Below are 19314 nucleotides of genomic sequence, written 5' to 3' on the forward strand. Positions count from 1 at the left end.
GCAGCAGGAAAGCAGCTTCCACTTTCAAGGAACCCCACATCCCAGGACATTCTCTCTTCTCTCTTGCACAATCAGGAAGGAGGTACAGGATCCTTAAGTCCCACACCACCATGTTTGAGAAAAGTTTTTACCCTTCAGCCATCAGGCTCTTGAACCAGAGGATTTTGAAATTCATCAGGCTCTTAAAACTTCACTCTCCCCATGCTGAATTGATTCCACAACCTACTGACTCACTCTTTCGGACTCTACAGCTCACGTTCTCAATACCGACACAACTGATCGACAGATGACACAATAGCCACAGCTCTACACACCGTCCTTACACATCTGGAGAACAGGAATGCTTATGTGAGAATGCTGTTCATGGGCTAGTTCAGCATTCAACACCATAATTCCCTCCAGGCTCGACAAGAAGCTCAGAGATCTGGGCCTTCACCCTGCCTTGTGCAGCTGGATCCCAGAGTTCCTGTCAGATCACCAGCAGGTGGTAGAGTGGGCTCCTTCACCTCTCCTCTCTGACCCTCAACACAGGTGCCCCTCAGGGCTGTGTACTAAGCCCCCTCCTTTACTCTCTGTATACCCATGACTGTGTCACCACCCACAGTTCCAATCTGCTAATTAAATTTGCTGACAACACGACACTGATTGGCCTAATCTCAAATAATAGTGAGGCAACCTACAGAGAGGAAGTCATCACCCTGACACAGTGGCGTCAAGAAAAAATCTCTCCCCAATGTCGCAAAAACAAAGGAGCTGGTTGTGGACTACAAGAGGAATGGAGACAGGCTAACCCCTATAGACATCAATGGATCTGGGGTTGACAGGGCGAACAGCTTTAAATTCCTCGACATAAACATCACAGCGGATCTCTCATTGTCTGTACACACTGTCTGTCTGGTGAAAAAACCACAATAGCACCTCATTCACCTCAGATGGTTGAAGAAGTTTGGTATGGCCCCCCAAATTCTAAGAACTTTTTACAGGGGCACAATTGAGAGCATCCTGACGACTGCATCACTGCCTGTATGGGAACTGTACTTCCCTCAATTGCAGGACTCTGCAAAGAGTGGTGCGGACAGCCCAGCGCATCTATTGATGTGAATTTCCCACTAATCCAGACATTTGCAAAGACAGGTATGTAAAACGGGCCCGAAGGATCATTGGGGACCTGAGTCACCCCAACCACAAACTGTTCCAGCTGCCACCATCCAGGAAACAGTACCACAGCATAAAAACCAGGACCAACAGGCTCCGGGACAGCTTCTTCCACCAGGCCATCAGACAGATTAATTCATGCTGGCACAACTGTATGTTATATTGACTATCCTGTTGTTCATAATAACTGTTATAAATTACTATAATTGCACATTGCACATTTGAATGGAGACATTACGTAAAAATTTTTACTCCCCACGTATTTGAAGGACGTAAGTAATAAAAGTCAATTCAATTCAATTTTGTATTTGCACGGTTTATTGTCTTTTGCACATTGGTTGTTTGTCCAACTAATTTATTCTATTGTGCTTCTTTCTATTTACTATGATTGCCCATAAGAAAATTAGTCTCAGGGTGACATATATGCGCTTTGATAATAAATTTACTTTGAACTTTCACAAAAAAGTACTATGCATTATGTTACAATGTGGCTTTGGCTATTTCCAATGCATATTCCTTCAAGAATTGTAGTATGTAACCAACTACTCTCCGTTGCAACATGTCACTGTCCCTCACCTGAAGCCTTCTATTTGTTGAATAAATGTCCTTTTGCTAATCTGAATCAGATTATTTTACAGTACATCAGAGAGAAATACAAAAACACTTCATGCATTTGCTTTGCGTTTTTTTGTTCTGTATGTGTAGATGTATGAATGTATGGGGTGTCTGCTGAGGGGTAGCACCTCTGGTGGGGGGGGGGGCTGCCGTGCCCTTTTCAGGGCAGCTCGCCCACCTTTGGTCCCCACCTGGCGCTCAGCTCTCACCTGTGGCTCCAAGCAGCTGTAGCACGCGCAGCGGCCACACTCCGGTAAGCCGTCCCGGCAGACGGGCCAAACCAGCTGAGGGTAGCCGACGGGTCTTTGACCCTCGTTGAGGTGGGGGATCTGCCTGGCCCAGCGTGTGAAGTCTGGCCCTGGCAGATTGAGCGGAGGAGACCGGTAAGTGGTCCAACGGTCAAGAAGGCAGGCCAGCAGGCGTTAGTGGAGCGTTAAGAGCACGACAAGACACGTAGACGTCCTGGTCATCCCCCTCAAGAAGTGGTGATCTCTTTAAACTCGCCCAGCAGAAGGCAAAGGCAAACCACTGCTGTAACCTGCCAAGTATATGATTTCCCAATATGTCAGAGTGGCGTGGAGGGAAATCGCCCGCCAACTGGAAATTCCAGATGCGACCTAACGACAACGATGTGTGAAAATGCAACCAATTTCGCTTTTCCCATGATATAAACCTGTCAATCAAATTAGCAACGTTTATGTACGTGATATGTTTTCCCCTTGTACCAGGGAAGCACAAGGAAACTGGGAGTGCAACGTGGAGAAGTAGGAAGAACAGTATGAAAGAACAGTTAGATGATTTAGAACATATTTCTCATTACATTTGAACTTCTTCAAATAAACCTTGATTCTGTCACAGAAAAGTTATCAGCTCAAAAGCATGAAAGCTGCCGCACTACCAATTTTCCATAACCCAGATTTCTGAGGGAATGAGAAAGCAGGTCATCACCGGCTATTTTTATTTCAAAATGTTAAACCTTCTATGATTTTAGAGGTCACCAGAGTTCGGTAATAACTTTGCTTCTCTGACTTTGGAGTCTGTAGCGCTTATGGTAAGCGGCATGGCTTGTAGACTTTTCAAATACTCTTCTTTGGAAGACCACTTCCCCCGATTAGACGTATCACCCAAGTATGCACCTCTGCTGAATCCTGCTTCTGGATTGGTAGTATTTCTCCCAAATCTGGACGTTTATTAAAGAGTTAAATGCGTGAACTGCCTTTAACTTAGCTACTTAAAACATTTGGGAAATCAATTGTTCAGATAATGCATCTCTGTTTAACCCCCTCCCCACGGAGTCCTACACGTTCTGTGTGCATTACATCACGTTAAGGAACAGATGTTTCTTGAAAACTTTGCCCCGTGTTTACAGACAGAGCGCCCACCCACTGATGCCTCCTCAGCCCAGCCCGACGGTTGGCACTGAACTATCATTTGACTGAACAGTTCCGGCGTTGCATGCACCGCTCTTCCCTTGCAGCTCCGCTCCTTCCATGAGGGGCTTGACTATCAGCGAGAGCAGTCTAGACAGCGTTCGCCTGCAGCCTGCCTTGGGCACGAGGAGCTGCGCTTTCCCCGGGGCTCTGCCAGCCTGGGAACCATGGCGACGGGAGTGAGCTGGGCAGATCATGCTGCCAAATCCAACGGCTCGAAAACAACTCTCGCGCATCCAGTGCTGCACTACGACCACGATATGCATTTGAAAATGAGTAAGAAGATCGCCCAGTTAACGAAGGTAAGAACCGTGGTTGCAAACGCTGCATAGAGGCATTTCAAAATTAGAGAGGTGCAAGCGCGACCTGCAGATTGGAACAAGTCCAATTTTAATTGCTGTTACGTTGTTTGCACTTCTAATGTTGAGTTAACACCAAAACTCTGGTTTTAAAACAATATCATAAATATATAATATTCAACAAATGTCGAAGTTTGATATGAGGTTTCCATTCATCGGGCAAACAGGTTAATTTATTAAATTCCCCTGCAAAGTTTTAGATGACTAATGTCTGTTTCCCAATAGACCTTCCTGCCTTCGATACCACGTTAGCGCAATGAAAGTTAGCTGATTGTTGTTATTATTGGGAGTTAAGTAAACAAAACCCTCAGATCAAACAACAGAAACTTGGTGATCATCATAACGAATGCAAATGAAACCCCTCAGGTGCTTTCGTTCATGAAACGTGTATGACCAGGTTTGTGAGGAACATTTCCTCCTTTCAAGTTTTCTCGAAAATAATATCTCTTTCCAGAAATTATAAGCATGACCCTAAAATACTAATCTTTGAAGCTCCTAATGCAAGCATATAATGGAGAAAATAGATTTTTTTTGTTGTTGCCGTGATTGTTACAGTCAACATTTCTGAAGAAAATGATAAGCAGGGATGGAGCCCATGCAGGGATTTTTATTTGATTATTTTGGTAAATTCCTTTTACTTCTCGACCTCAGTACGTCATACCTAGATACATGAATGCTATTTATCTGTGGGAAAAATCTGGTTAATTTTATCTCATTAAAAACACTACAACTGAACTTAATATAGAAAGATATTCTTAATATATGAAGTTAATATCACTTTCCAGTTTGTGGTTTTCCTATTTATGTATTGAGTGTATTTCATTTTGCATTCAATATGCTTCGGAAAATAATTTCTGCTTTCAGTAACACTGGTAGGAAGGTAGCTGAGATGGTTATTGAGTATTTACTGCAAGCTTTGAACTAGATTTAAGAAACACTTTTATAAAACAAATTAATAACATACTCAAGGCTGTGGCAAATTATTTTTAGTTGCAATAACGCATTTCAGAGGTAGAATATTTTAAACTGCAGCAGGTGGTAATGTTTACCCATGTAACTAATTCTATACACCTGTTTTTTAAATTGCAGTCCTTAGGACTTGCTTAATTTTTAGCACTGTATGTTGACACGATACTCCAAATTAAAATAGATTGTTGCTAGGTGAACACAGGCTGAAGGGAGCAACATGGAGATCACTTTAGTTGGCAGAGACAGTAAATTTGGAATTATACAACTACTATTTCTACTTCTCCAAATCCTGATGACAAAAACTTTTTAGAAACATTCTAGCTGAATATTCTACTTAGATCTGTGTCTTGATATGGTAATGGTGATTTCCTGTTAATTTTAAAGATAAATATCTTAATATAGATTTGAATGTTTTTAAATATAGGAAAGATGAATGGCATTAACACTTGTCCATATACACCAGACAATGCCAGTCGTCACCTTCCCCAAAATCTGCATGATCATGAGTCAGCACTGGTGTTAGTATTGGTTTATTATTGTCACATGTACCAAGATACGGTGAAAAGCTTGTCTTGCATTCCACTTATACAGTTCAAATCATTACACAATGCATTGAGCTAAATTTTCAGAATCAGAATGAGGTCTATTATCACTGACGTATGTTGTGAAATGTGTTTTTCTGTGGCAGCAGTGCAGGGCATAAAAAATCTATGTTGCAAGAAACAAAAAGGGTGCAGAGGAGGAATGGGGAGGTAGTTTTCATGGGTCATTGTGCAAAAATCTGATTGTAGAGGGAAGGAAACTGTTCATAAAATATTGAGAGTGGATCATCAGGCTCCTGTACCTCCTCCCCAAAGGTAGTAATGAGAAGAGGGCATGTCCCGGATGGTGAAGGTCCTTAATGAGAGATCCCCTCGCCTTGACGTAACACCTTTTGAAGACGTCGTCAATGGTGAGGGCGGTTGTGCCTGGCATTGGAGCTTCCATGGAAAGTTGGATGGGCAGTCAGAATGGTCTCCACAGTTTACCTTTGATCCTTATTATTCAGAGACATAATATCCCTTTTGATGCAAGCAAAATTCCTGACCACAACGCACAACACAGCCCGTCAGCGACGAGGTTTCCTCCCCACATCACAATTGAGTTTCCGTAATGACGACCGAGCAGCTGATTGAAAAGTATGTAAAGGCCAGCATTCGAGGGACACACCACAATCAAAAGCGCTCTGCCGATGTCTCCTCACATTGCGATGAAACACTTGCAAGTAAATTGCCAAGATCAGAGAGTCTGCAGCGGACAGTTATCAACCAGCAACTATCAACAACATGAGCTACACATTTGCCAAAATATTTCTTTCTAATTATCCCAAGTAGAGGAAGTCTTACTCTTAAAACTCCCCGTAGTTCACAGAAGGATTCTAATTTAGAGAAACACCTTATGTACATATGAGAATTTGATCTTAGCTCCTGTCTGCTATTGTTTTGGGCAAATCTCTTTCTTTTGGGTAGTAATTCCTCATATTCCGTTAGAGAAGGAATTCCCATTAGCAGCTCCCTGCTCAAAGCCTGCTGACAAAGCCATGCTCAAGCTTAAGTTGGGACTGTAAGTGAGAAGTCATCAAACAGCGAGGTGGCAGCAATTTCCTGGTCAGATCTCTTGCAGTAACAAATCAGCAGCTGCATCAGGAACTCACTCAATTTCTGCCCCTAGGATAAAACATATTTAATAATACATCTGTGAGCGGTGCATATGTCTCAGCAAGATCTGCATTGATTTTACGTAGATGATAAATTCTCTTGTTTCAAAAATGGCAATTTCAGCCTTGTTTTGATGATGTCAATAAACTTGAAAACAGCAACTGTGACAGGTTTAACATTTGGACTCCGCCCGAAACGTCAACTGTACCTCTTCCTATAGATGCTGCCTGGCCTGCTGCATTCACCAGCATTTTGTGTGTGTTGCTTGAACTTCCAGCATCTGCAGATTTCCTCATGTTAACATTTGGACAAGTTTTTTTGTCCGTGAATCTAAAATACAATTATTGGATGTATAGATTTCTAAGCTAATCTTCTGAATTAAAATGTTAAAGTTGGACTGCAAAGGAATATACTGTACATGGGATGGAAAAGAGCCTGAACTTCATCAGATCTACTATGCTGATAATTCATGACATAATGAAAGAAGAAAAGGAATGTTTTCAAGAGCAAGTGTGCCATCCAACCTATTATAGATTCCTCCACATTAATTTACTTTCCTGAGTGATGGCTCTGTACATTGTTCTCACAAGCACTGAGAAACCCAATGAAGCAAAATTCCATCCTCTCGTATCCAATATTCAACTCTATCCATAGACAGACTTCAGTTATTTTATGACAAGTAGCTCAGTGGACTGGGGGCATTTTGCATTAATTATTTTAATTTATTCTTATGTTTATAAACTTCAACCCCATTCCCATCTGAACAGTAATCTAAAGCAACATACATAACGCCGAGCCCCTTCTTCAGGACTGGAAAGGAAAGGGAAAGATGCCAGAATAAAAAGGTGGGGAGAGGGGAAGAAGGATAGCTGGAAGGAGATAGATGAAGCTGGGTGGGTAGGAAAACTAACGGGGTAGGGAGAAAGAAATCTGATAGAAGAGGAGGGTGGACCACAGGAGAAAGGGAAATGATAGGCAGGTTAGAAGAGATAAGAGGCCAGAGAGGGGAATAGAAAAAGAGGGGAGGGGGAGGAAACATTTTTTTACTGGGCGAGAACAAGATTCCAGATGGTAAGTTGCCTCCAATGTGCCAGGTTCCGGGATATCTCAGATCGAGTCCTCAGCATTCTTAATTGGGAGGATCAACATCCAGAAGTTGTGATCCATATAGGTACCAATGACGGGTAGGACTAATGACGAGGTTCTGCATAGCGAGCTCAGGGAGTAAGGTGCTAAATTGAAGGGCAGGACCTCCAGGGATGTAATCTCTGGATTACTACCTGCGCCACATGCTAGTGAGACCAAAACTAGGAAGATTATACAGTTTAATATCTGGCTAAGGAGTTGGTGTAGGAGGGAGGATCAGTAACTTCTCTTCCAGGTAAGGTGGGACCTGTACAGAAGGCACGGTTTGTACCTAAATTGGAGGGGGTCTAATATCCTAGTGGAATGGCTTGTGAATGCTGCATAGTGGGGTTTAAACTAGGGTTATCCGGCGATGGGAACCAGTGTGCCAGAACAGTTAGAGAAGAGGTTGTGGAGGCAGATGTTGGTAAGACCTCAGACAAAGTTAGGAATCAAAAGGTTGAGTATGTGCAACTAGTGTCCTGAGTTGCATTTATTTCAGTGCAAGAAGTATCGTAGGAGAGGCGGATAATAGTGCTGAAGATGAGGTAGCTGGTTTACAAACAGAGGCAACGTGTAGTGAGGTGAGGCTGTTGATAGGGCAAAATTGCAATCAACAGGATGAATTGCAATGTAAAAGGAGATAAATTCAAAAAGGTTGAATACAGGATTGAAGGTGTTGTATTTGAATGTGTGCAGTATATGGAATAAAGTAGATGAATTTGCAGCATAGCTACAGATTGGCAGGTTATTAGATTAGATTAGATTCAACTTTATTGTCATTGTGCCGAGTACAGATACAAAGTCAATGAAATGCAGTTAGCATCTAACCGGAAATGCAAAGAATAGTGTTATTTACAAAATAACTGCAAATAAAAAGTAAGTGCTACAGCATACAAATATAAAAGTACCGAGACAGTACAATATGGGTGCAATACTGCTTAGCGCTGTGATGTGAGGTTCAGCAGAGTCACAGCCTCAGGGAAGAAGCTCTTCCTGTGCCTGCTGGTGTGGGAGCGGAGGCTCCTGTAACACCTACCGGATGGGAGGAGAGTTACAAGTCCATGGTTAGGGTGAGATGCATCCTTGATAATGCTTTTCGCCTTGCCCAGGCAGTGTTTATGGTAGATGTTCTCAATGGTGGGCAATTGGGTGCCGATAATCCGCTATGATTATTATGTTGTAAGCATCACTGAATCATGGCTGAAAGATTATAGCTGGATGCTTAAAGCCCAAAGATACACATTGTATCGAAGGGACAGGTAGGAAAGCAGAGGGGGCTGCATTGTTCTGTTGGTAAAAAATGAAATCAAATCATTAGAAAAAGTATTTTGCATCAGCTTTCACTGTGGAAGACACTAACAGTGTGGTGCAGGTTCTAGGTGTCAGGGGTCATGAAGTGTGTGAAGTTACCATTACTGGAGAGAGGGTTCTTGGGAAACTGATAGGTCTGAAGTTAGATAAGTCACCTGGACCAGATGGTGTACATCCCAAAGTTCTGAAAGAGGTGGCTAAAGAGATCATGGATGCATTAGTAATTATCTTTCAAGAGTCACTAGATTCTGGAATGGTTCTGGAAGCCTGGAAAATGGAAAATGTCACTCCACTGTTCGAAAAGGGAGAGATGCAGAAGAAAGGAAACTATAGGCCAGTTAGTCTCACCTCAGTGGTTGGGAAGATGTTAGAATTGATTACTAAGGATGAGGTCTTAAGGTACTTGGAGGCACATGACAAAATAGGCTGTAGGCAGCATGGTTTCCTCAAGGCAAAATCTTGCCTAACAAATCTGTTGGAATTCTTTGAAGAAGTAACAAGCAGGTTAGACAAAGGAGAATCGGTTGATGTTGTGTATTTGGATTTTCAGAAGGCATTTGACACAGTGCCGCATGTGAGGCTGCTTAATAAGCTAAGAGCCCTTGGTATTACAGGAAAGATTCTAGCATGGATAAATCGGTGGCTGATTGGCAGGAGGCAAATAGTAGGAATAAAGGGAGCCTTTTCTGGTTGGCTGCTGGTGACCAGTAGTGTTCCACAGGGGTCTGTGCTGGAACTGATTCTTTTCACTTTATATATCCGATGATTTGGATGATGGAATTGATGGCTTTGTTGCAAAGTGTGCAGACGATATGAAGGTAGGTGGAGGGGCAGGTAGTTTTAAGGAAGTAGAGAGGCTAGTTAGCCAGATTAGGAGAATGGACTAAGAAATAGCAGATAGAATATAGTGTCAGGAAGTGTATGGTCAGCACTTTGGTAGAAGAAATGATAGGGCTGACTAATTTCTGAATGCAGCGAAAATACAAAAAAGGACTTTGGAGTAGAATAAAGGACTAGAATATAAAAACAAGGATGTAATGTTGATACTTTATAAAGCATTGGTGAGATCTCACTGGAGTCTTGTGAGCAGTTTTGGGCCCCTTATCTTAGAAAGACTGTACTGAAACTGGAGAGGCTTCAAAGGAGGTTCAGGAAAATGATTGCAGGATTGAATGGATTGCCATATGAAGAGTGTTTGATGGCTCTGGGCGTGTATTCGCTAGAATTCAGAAGAATGAGGGGTGACTTCATTGAAACCTGTCGAATGGTGAAAGGCCTTGATAGAGTGATGTGGAGAGGGTTTTTCCTATGGTGGGAGAGCCTAAGGCCAGACGACACACACTTAGAATAGAGAGGTGTTCTTATAGAATGGAGGAGAGGAGGGATTTCTTTAGCCAGACAGTGGTTAATCTGTGGAATTCTTTTCCACAGGCAGCTGTGGAGACCAAGTCTTTATGTATATTTAAGGCAGAGGTTGATAGTTTCTAGATTGGTCAGGGCATGTAGGGATATGGGGAGAAGGCAAGAGCTTGGGGCTGAGAGGAAAATTGGATCAGCCATGATGAAATGGCAGAGCAGACTCAATGGGCCAAATGGCCTAATTTTCCTTCTCTATCGTATGGTCTTATGGAAGGAGAAATCAATATTTGTGCAACCACGTTGGAAGTTACCCAGACAGAAAATAAGGTGTTGTCCCTGCACCCTGAAGGTGGCCTCGTCATGGCACGAGAGGAGGCCATGGACTGACTAATCGACTAATCATACTAATCTAATTGTTTTAAAATGTGGAAAGTTTTTGTTAGTTTTGATCTAATCATTTCTTTAGAACCATTATTCTATCATGACTTTGAACTGGCTTATCTTATTTCCATGTGCTTCAGTTTTATGCAAATAAGATAATTATTATGCTTACATATCCATTGTTGCTATTCAGTGATTTAAATGATTTCTATACCCAAGATTATTCTGTGTTTTGGGTAACAATAATCAAAGTATTTGGAAAATACAGGATACCTGATAGTTTTGATGCTTGAATTGTCATTTAAGTATAAACTGAATATGTAAATGGTAATTCTGTCAAATTGAGTGGCACACACGTTGCTTGTTACTAAGCCAAAGCCTGAATAATGTCCAGATCTTGCAGGACAGATTTCTTCATATTTTTGTGCTGATAATACCGTCATTGGGTGGTGGGGTAGAGATACATCTCTACCAAAGAAGGTGTAACATGCTCCTTCCCTCCACTGCTTGGACAAAGTGGAGCAACTTCTTAGCCCCCCAGTGTTACGTGAAGCCATGGGAGCAGTGCTGGATAGTCGTATGAGAAGCTGCTGAATATCACAAGTCCTGGTTATGCGAGCAGTGATGCCAGGCAGACAAGTTCTGAAGAATATTGACGACTGTGGTGGGAAAGCTGTTGGAAAAGATTCTTAGAGATAGGATCTATAGGCATTTAGAGAATTATGGTCTGATCAGGGACAGTCAGCATGACTTTGTGAAGGGCAGATCGTGTCTAACAAGCCTGATAGAGTTCTTTGAGGAGGTGACCAGGCATATAGATGAGGGTAGTGCAGTGGATATGATCTATATGGATTTTAGTAAGGCATTTGACAAGGTTCCACATGGTAGGCTTATTCAGAAAGTTAGAAGGCATGGGATCCAGGGAAGTTTGGCCAGGTGGATTCAGAATTGGCTTGCCTGCAGAAGGCAGAGGGTGGTGGTGGAGGGAGTACATTCAGATTGGAGGATTGTGACTAGTGGTGTCCCACAAGGATCTGTTCTGGGACCTCTACTTTTTGTGATTTTTATTAGCGACCTGGATGTGGGGGTAGAAGGGTGGGTTGGCAAGTTTGCAGATGACACAAAGGTTGGTGGTGTTGTAGATAGTGTAGAGGATTGTCAAAGATTGCAGAGAGACATTGATAGGATGCAGAAGTGGGCTGAGAAGTGGCAGATGGAGTTCAACCCGGAGAAGTGTGAGGTGGTACACTTTGGAAGGACAAACTCCAAGACAAAGTACAAAGTAAATGGCAGGATACTTGGTAGTGTGGAAGAGCAGAGGGATCTCGGGGTACATGTCCACAGATCCCTGAAAGTTGCCTCACAGGTGCATAGGGTAGTTAAGAAAGCTTATGGGGTGTTGGCTTTCATAAGTCGAGGCACAGGGTTTAAGAGTCGCGATGTAATGACGCAGCTCTATAAAACTCTGGTTAGGCCACACTTGGAGTATTGTGTCCAGTTCTGGTCACCTCACTATAGGAAGGATGTGGAAGCATTGGAAAGGGTACAGAGGAGATTTACCAGGGTGCTGCCTGGTTTAGAAAGTATGCATTATGATCAGAGATTAAGGGAGCTAGGGCTTTACTCTTTGGAGAGAAGGAGGATGAGAGGAGACATGATAGAGGTGTACAAGATAATAAGAGGAATAGATAGAGTGGATAGCCAGCGCCTCTTCCCCAGGGCACCACTGCTCAATACAAGAGGACATGGCTTTAAGGTAAGGGGTGGGAAGTTCAAGGGGGATATTAGAGGAAGGTTTTTTACTCAGAGAGTGGTTGGTGCATGGAATGCGCTGCCTGAGTCAGTGGTGGAGGCAGATACACTAGTGAAGTTTAAGAGACTACTAGACAGGTATATGGAGGAATCTAAGGTGGGGGCTTATATGGGAGGCAGGGTTTGAGAGTCGGCACAACACTGTGGGCCGAAGGGCCTGTACTGTGCTGTACATGTTCTATGTTCTATAATGGCTGGTGTCACCTGACTTGTAAAGACACTGCCCAGAAGAAGGCAATCGCAAACTTCTGTACAAAAATTTGCCAAGAACAATCATGGTCAAGACCATGATCGCTTATGTCATATGACACGACACATAATGAATGGATGAATGCAGTTATTAATGAGAAATCCCATGTATGACCACACGAAAGAGGAAAAATCATTAATGAAGTAGGTGAGTATAGTTGGGCTTAAGATACTGCTTGGAGGAACTCCTACACAGAGGCTGAGATCACATCTAATTTCATTTAGAGACATAGCAAGTGTCTGTCTGGTTATTGATGTTACTGTTACGAAGGCTTCTTGATGCCATTCTCAACTTTCTTGATGTACAATGACTAGAACCAAGAGGTGACCACTTCCATCATTTTCAGAAATGAGTGACAGGCTGTCTACATCCAGATCTTATTTCTTTATTAAGCTTGTTATATACAAAACATGCCAAGATAACTTTACAAGTTGTTGTGTAAATGCTGTAGCTTGTGTTGAATCACAGCAATGAGTTCTGGAGCATACAATTACTTCTCCTGTCCTTGTTTAGCACTTTTGGCACACAATCCTTCCAGGTGAGGCAACACTTCACCTGCAGACCTGCTGGGGTTGTCTATTGTGCCCAGTGCTCCTGTTGCAGCCTCGTCTACGTTGGTGAGACCCATTGAAAATTCAGGTCACTTGGTTGAGCACCTCTGCGCCATCCGCCACAAGTAGAACTTCCCAGTGGGCAAACATTTTTATTCTGCTTCCCAGTCCCATTCCAACATGTCGGTCTACGGCCTCCTCTTGTGCCAAAATGAGACCACCCTTAAGGTGGAGGTTAAACCTGGGTAGTCTCTCTTATCAGATTCCTTCTTCTCCAGCCCTTTACCTTTTCCCACCCACCTGGCTTCACCTATCACCTTCCAGCTAGCCTCTTTCCCCTCCCCCCAACTTTTTATTCTGGCATCTTCCCCCTACCTTCTCAGTCCTAATAAAGGGTCTTGGGCCAAAATATCCACTGCTTATTCATTTTGATAGATGTTGCCTGATCTGCTGAGTTCCTTCAGCATTTTGTGTGTATTGCTTTGAATCAAATAATTAGTTTGACTTCAGTGATACAGAGATTTCAGACTAAACTACAGTGGAGTTTATCCACTGGGCTCTTCTGACAGAAAAAAAGTTGCAAATACTTCTGTTTTGCCTTTTTGTACTCGGGATCTGGAGACTGATATCCTCAGGATTGGAATGTTCATGAACCCTCCTTCTTTTCCACCCATTTGTTGGTTAATTGTCTACCATTCATGATTGGATGCAGGAAGATGTGCAAAGCTTTAATTCATTGTCTATGGGATTGCTTAGTTCTATATATACCATCCTGCTTCCACGCTTTCTCAAGTAGACTTTTGCCATGGCTTCATTAGGTTGCCAAAGTCTTTCCCTCATCATTGAACAGGCTTGTGTAGAGTGAAGGATGTGCTGTGCCATGAACTCAAGGTAGAATCAAATTCTGTTCCATTGACAAACCATAGCACTCATGAATGTATCGTTAAAACCTGCCCCATTGCACCGAATTTACAACAAAATATAAAAATCATCTTAAGAGCCAGGGTCTTCACAAGGACAACGCCATAGTCACTCCTACCAAATGGCATAATTGACAGATGAAACAGGCAGATTGATGAAGACCAAAGGAGTAGCTTTTTCGATTTGACTAGCAGTGAACAGCGACTAACACACATGATTTAATAATACAAAATCAATTCATAAGGCTGCATAAAAAGCACATGCATATGCCAACCATGCAAAATCATGTTCCACTTTAAATAGTCCTTTTGTTATATCACTACATTGCTAGTATATAATCAGCAGAGAAACAACAAAATATGAACTCATCAAATTATAATATTTAAAGTTTAATTTACTTACTACATCTAATCATACTGCCTGTAAAACAGAGATAAATTGAATGAAATTGGAATGATGTCCAGTTAATATCAGAAGCAATTTAATCTGTGCTAATTACTCGACATCCTAGTTTATTGCCTTCTTGACCTCTGCCAACTGTTAAGTCATCGTAGGGGTCCACTTACCGTAAATCACCTAATAAGCAACAGAGCCTATGATGAAAGCTATTGACAGAATGCCATTTTTGATTGTTTTGCTCATTATGAGTTATTAGATGTAATGTGAAAGTAATTAAGTTTTAATTTGAAGATATACGATCAATATCTCTCTAGTAAGATAATTGGATAAATGATGATAAAGAACAGTGAGAAATAATGTAAGAAAACAGTTGCGGTTTTTGGTATATAATTCTAGTCTCCAAGTTACTGTTAAAAAAAGGCAAAGGAATGTTGGGTAAAAACTGGTTGTTTTTAAAATGCAAAGACATGAAGCTTCAGGCTTTTAAGCTATCAAACAGGATAAGAGATCTTTAAATGACACACCAGCCCAGAAAAGCAGGAGCTCCGTTGTTCACAGGGTTTAAAAGATGTAAATTCCTTCTGCTACCATAAAGTAATTATGTGTGAAAGGAATAGGAACTTGAGCTGAATCTGGAATATGTTATCTCAACACAGAATTAAAGGAATCAAAAAGAAGGCTGGAAAAAGACATTGGGCAAATGTGCTTATACATTCGTAGGAAATTCAGAAGTGTCTGTAAGATTCAAGTGTTTTATGAAAGCAGTTAAATACAAAGTAAGCTGGTGCTAAAAGCCAAGAAAATTGTTAACAACCTACCATTTGACTAAGTAGGAATTTTAAAACTCTATATAAACACTTTATAGTCTGTAGCTCTACAATTAAAAGACAGAAAATTGATTAAAATAAGGCAAAGTGCCAAAGAACCCAGCGTTAAGGGTAAAAGATTTTCAGTTTAAATTTGTGTCTTTAGTGTACAGTACAGGATTTCTACTGAAGAATTCTAACAGTCAAGACCAACAGTATACAGTCATTGGTTTTGATGTGGTCCAGTAACATGGTACTTACCTGGCTGTTTTGCTGCTTAAGAACATCGGATACAGAAAGTATAGCACAGTACCAGCACTTCAGCCCACAATGTCGTGGCGACCTCTTAGCTTACTGTTAACATTAATCTAACCCTTCCCTCCTACAGAGCCCACAAACAAGTGCTGGACAATGAACCTCTAAAGTCCTCTGTGGCTTTCTCAATCATTAGTTCAGCTCTCTGGTTGCTGGTTCAGTAACATAATTACTGTGCTGCCATAGTGCACTAAGGGCTAAAGCAGTCAATTGGCATTGCATTATTCGTTATTCCATTGTTAAATGGTACTTACAGTGTTAACTGCTAAGTTTGAACTATCCATATTTAGTTTTATTTAAGTTCAATATGCAAGTAAAGCTTTTTACAATATTGTATTGTAAGTAATGTACAACAAAGGAAGTTGCAAAGCAACTTCCAACAATTCATGTTTCTTCAGTACATGTATCTGGAAAGTTAGCATGTATGATAACACGAACATTATTCACTCAGCAAAATAACATCAACTAATTCTGAGTTATCAGACACAGCTCTCTTCAGGTATTTAACTTGGTGAAACTTTCTGGCTAATCCAGTTCTGCAAACACTGTATTTTGAGAATGCATTGTCTTTGCCATCTTACTTCAATCAGTTTGTATTATTTAAAGATTTTTTTTGTTAAAGAATATTTAATTTACCTGCTAAATAGAAACCATCAATATTAACTGTTTTAACATTATTCTTAGAGAAAAAATATTGCCATCTTTTTTGTTGACAGTGGAAGAGAATCCAGTTAATCACTTTACCAAAGAAAATAATAATACCTTTTGAGCATTTTCTTTTTCCTGTGAATTTATCAGGACAGATACATTCCAACCCAGTAAACCACCCACTGCACGAAACACCATCTTCCAACCCCTGAACAACAAAGGCCTTGATTTCACAACCAACCCACAGTGCTACACAGATTAACCCACAGGCCAGATCTGCTGGAGGGGAAGATAATCCAGTCACCTGAGTTATTTCAGCTTTGCTAGTCAGAAACTTGGGGATTTCACTCCCTTCTCCAAACAAGAAAGTATTTGTTACACTTACCTCATAGTACTGATCTTCCCAAAGAAAGCATTGTCAATTTTCCCCTAACCACTTTCATCTCTATGTTTACTTCCTGTTACCTGCCTTTCTTCATTGTCTGCTCTTCCAGGAGTTTCTAATCCCATCATATTTCCCCCAAGTCTCTGACAATGCTCAATCTGAATAAAGTACTGATTTTGACATTCAGTGTGTCACAACGGGACAACACAGTTTACAGTGCATTTTAGGAATCTTAGAATGATATAGTATACAAGAAAGCTATTCTGTCCCATATGTCTGTGTCAGTTCTTTAATATCTAGTTAGTCTCATTCTTTGTCTTATGTATAATTAAATATTTCGCTTTGAAAGTTGTTCTTAGATTAAGCTCATAATCTCAGCAAAACCACAGAACTCTTTTTGCACTGAAACTAAATATTTGTTCTCATGTGATGTAGTAAGCATTAATTTCCATTCGGATATGTGTAGGGGTGTGTTCAGTTATCACCTTTTATACACTAATGGTGCAACATGGACATCAAAAGAAGAATAGGGATGGCAAAAGACACCTTTACAAGAATGAAGAGTATACTGACCAATACTAAACTAGGCATGACAACCTGCCTCAGGGTACTGAAATGTTATGTTTATCCAGTTATGTTTTATGGCTCAGAATGTTGGACAATATCTAGTAACATGAGGAAACGAATTGAAGCAGCAGAGATGTGGTTTTTGAGGAGGATGTAAAGAATATCATGGACGAAATGAATATCTAACGAGGATGTCATGAACAGAGCAAACACAAAAAGAGAAATAATGTATGAGATCATGAAAAGGCAGGTAACTTCATTGGACATGTGATGAGGAAAGAGGAGTTAGAATGCACGGTAATTATGGGAAAGGTTGAAGGAAAGAAAGCAAAAGGAAGACAAAGACAAATGATGATGGAGACAGCAGCCAGAGAACTGGAAATGAATACCAATGAATTGATCCACTTGACCTGAAACAAGAGTGTGTGGGCCATGGCAGACAAAGCTCAAACTGATGATGATACACTAATAACAGATCTTGATTATAATATGAATTTTATTATTGTTTATAGAAACACTGTTATATTTTGTAATGTTACTTGACACCAGCATTTCTGAATATAAAATTGGCTGTCAGATGACAGCATTTCTAATTGATTCAATCATGAGTTTGAAGAATATCTGTGGTGTTTTTTTTTAGAAAGGTTCCAATCCACAAATAGGAAAACACCGAGTCTCATATTTACACTCCCAGTCCAGTGAAGTCATAAATCATTTTCCAGCATTGCTTCAGTTTTCTTGGCATCATTGCAACTGATAACTTCAGCCATTTATTGCCATGGTTTACATACAGCTGCATTGATGGGATGCCTTCCACAATGGATGTTCCATTTGTGCATTTATTAGAACAACAGTTTAATGGAATTATCATTAAAAACAAGCAGCCGTGGATGATGGTCCCTCCTTGATTGCAAAGAAATTAATCTTTTTACAAAAATTTTGAATCCTGCCTGCCAATGTTGTTTAGCACTCTCATTTAAAACTGGTTTGGCAAAAATAACAGAGGAAACAAACTCTGATGTAGTTTCTTTGGTGTTACTGAAAATGCTGTCATACAGATTTGTGAGAGGAAGCAACAGAATGTCCACTATTAAATACAATTCACCAAGCAAATAGCATCATCTGGAACAACAGTCTCTCAAGATCATACCTCAGGGTGCACTCGTATATCAAAGGTAATATGTAATAGAAAATCTAAATCTAAAAGCTGCAGATGCTGGAAGTTTGAAATAAAGCAACGATCTTTGATTGAAAACATTAACACTGTTTCATTTCCCTCTGTGATGCTGCTTGACCTGATATGTTTCCTTCTACAACTTTTTCTGTTTTCCATTTTTATCACACTGCTTAATATTCAGCTTTCTTTTTACAAAGAATATAGACATGAAATCCTCTACATGCACTAAATTATACCCTAACTACTTTAAATATTAAATTACATTTACTGATTATTATACAGTTTTAAATTTAACCACAAAGTTACTCATTCTCTTATTCTGTTCATCCACAATGCTTTTTAATTATTATTTCTGTATTTGCGATATTAGAATAATCATTAGCATAAATCTGAACACTGTATACAGTACGTAGGTTTCATAAATATGTAATAACTGATTAATAAGCACAACAAATGCAGTTTGCTATGGTATTTGGCACATATATCACCATTTCAATGGTATTAATCTCTTTGTGTTTGCCATCATTGACCCTCTCTGCCTTTCTCCTCTGTTCAATACTGTCTTGCGTCCTGACTTCCCTCATCTCCTCCTAAACCATGCTTCTCTCTTTTCCCAGTTCACCTTTTTAGCCTCTGCTCTGGATCCATCCATGGGTTTTCTTTTTGAGTTTGTATCCTGGTGTCTGTGTCCATGTCTCCCAGAAGGAGGAAATTTGGTCATTCAAGATCGTGTTGGCTCACGAAGCATTCCCACTACACTGTTAATTTCCCCTGTCATCTACATCAGCTCTTTCTGATTCCACAACTCTTCTATTCAATAGAGTGGGATCAATCCAGCAACTCATGTCATTGGGATTTTGGAGGAAACTGGAAGATGTGGAGGAAACTCACTCAGTCACAGGGAGAACTTGCAAACTCTGCACAAACAGTACTAGAGGTTAGGATGAACCTGGATTACTGAAGCTGTGATGCAGAAGCTGTACTAGGTGTGCTACAGTGCCGCTCCACCAAGGAACATTCCACCCGTAATCCTGCTGTGTTGGAGCTAAAGCACATGTGAGGACATGTGACCCACTGAT

General features: G+C 40.8%; 2 protein-coding genes across 4 annotated transcripts in view; one reads left to right on the top strand and one right to left on the bottom strand.

Annotated features, from left to right (window-relative positions):
* Window positions 1–2071, bottom strand: part of ncapg (non-SMC condensin I complex, subunit G) — an 87469-nt gene extending 85398 nt beyond the window's left edge. Inside the window, exon 1 of the mRNA XM_063042165.1 lies at window positions 1980–2071. The gene's annotated coding sequence lies outside the window, so the exon portion shown is untranslated. The remainder of the gene's footprint in view (window positions 1–1979) is intronic.
* Window positions 2072–3198: 1127 nt separating this feature from the next.
* Window positions 3199–19314, top strand: part of LOC134343457 (protein FAM184B-like) — a 223521-nt gene continuing 207405 nt past the window's right edge. For all 3 annotated transcript variants that reach the window (XR_010017230.1, XM_063042166.1, XM_063042167.1), the window contains exon 1: window positions 3199–3502. Coding sequence is in view for 2 of the 3 variants with exons in the window: in XM_063042166.1 (XP_062898236.1) it covers window positions 3368–3502 (135 nt within the window). In the remaining variant the exon portion in view is untranslated. The remainder of the gene's footprint in view (window positions 3503–19314) is intronic.

Source organism: Mobula hypostoma, chromosome 3 (genome assembly GCF_963921235.1).
Source record: "Mobula hypostoma chromosome 3, sMobHyp1.1, whole genome shotgun sequence".
NCBI lineage: Eukaryota > Metazoa > Chordata > Chondrichthyes > Myliobatiformes > Myliobatidae > Mobula > Mobula hypostoma.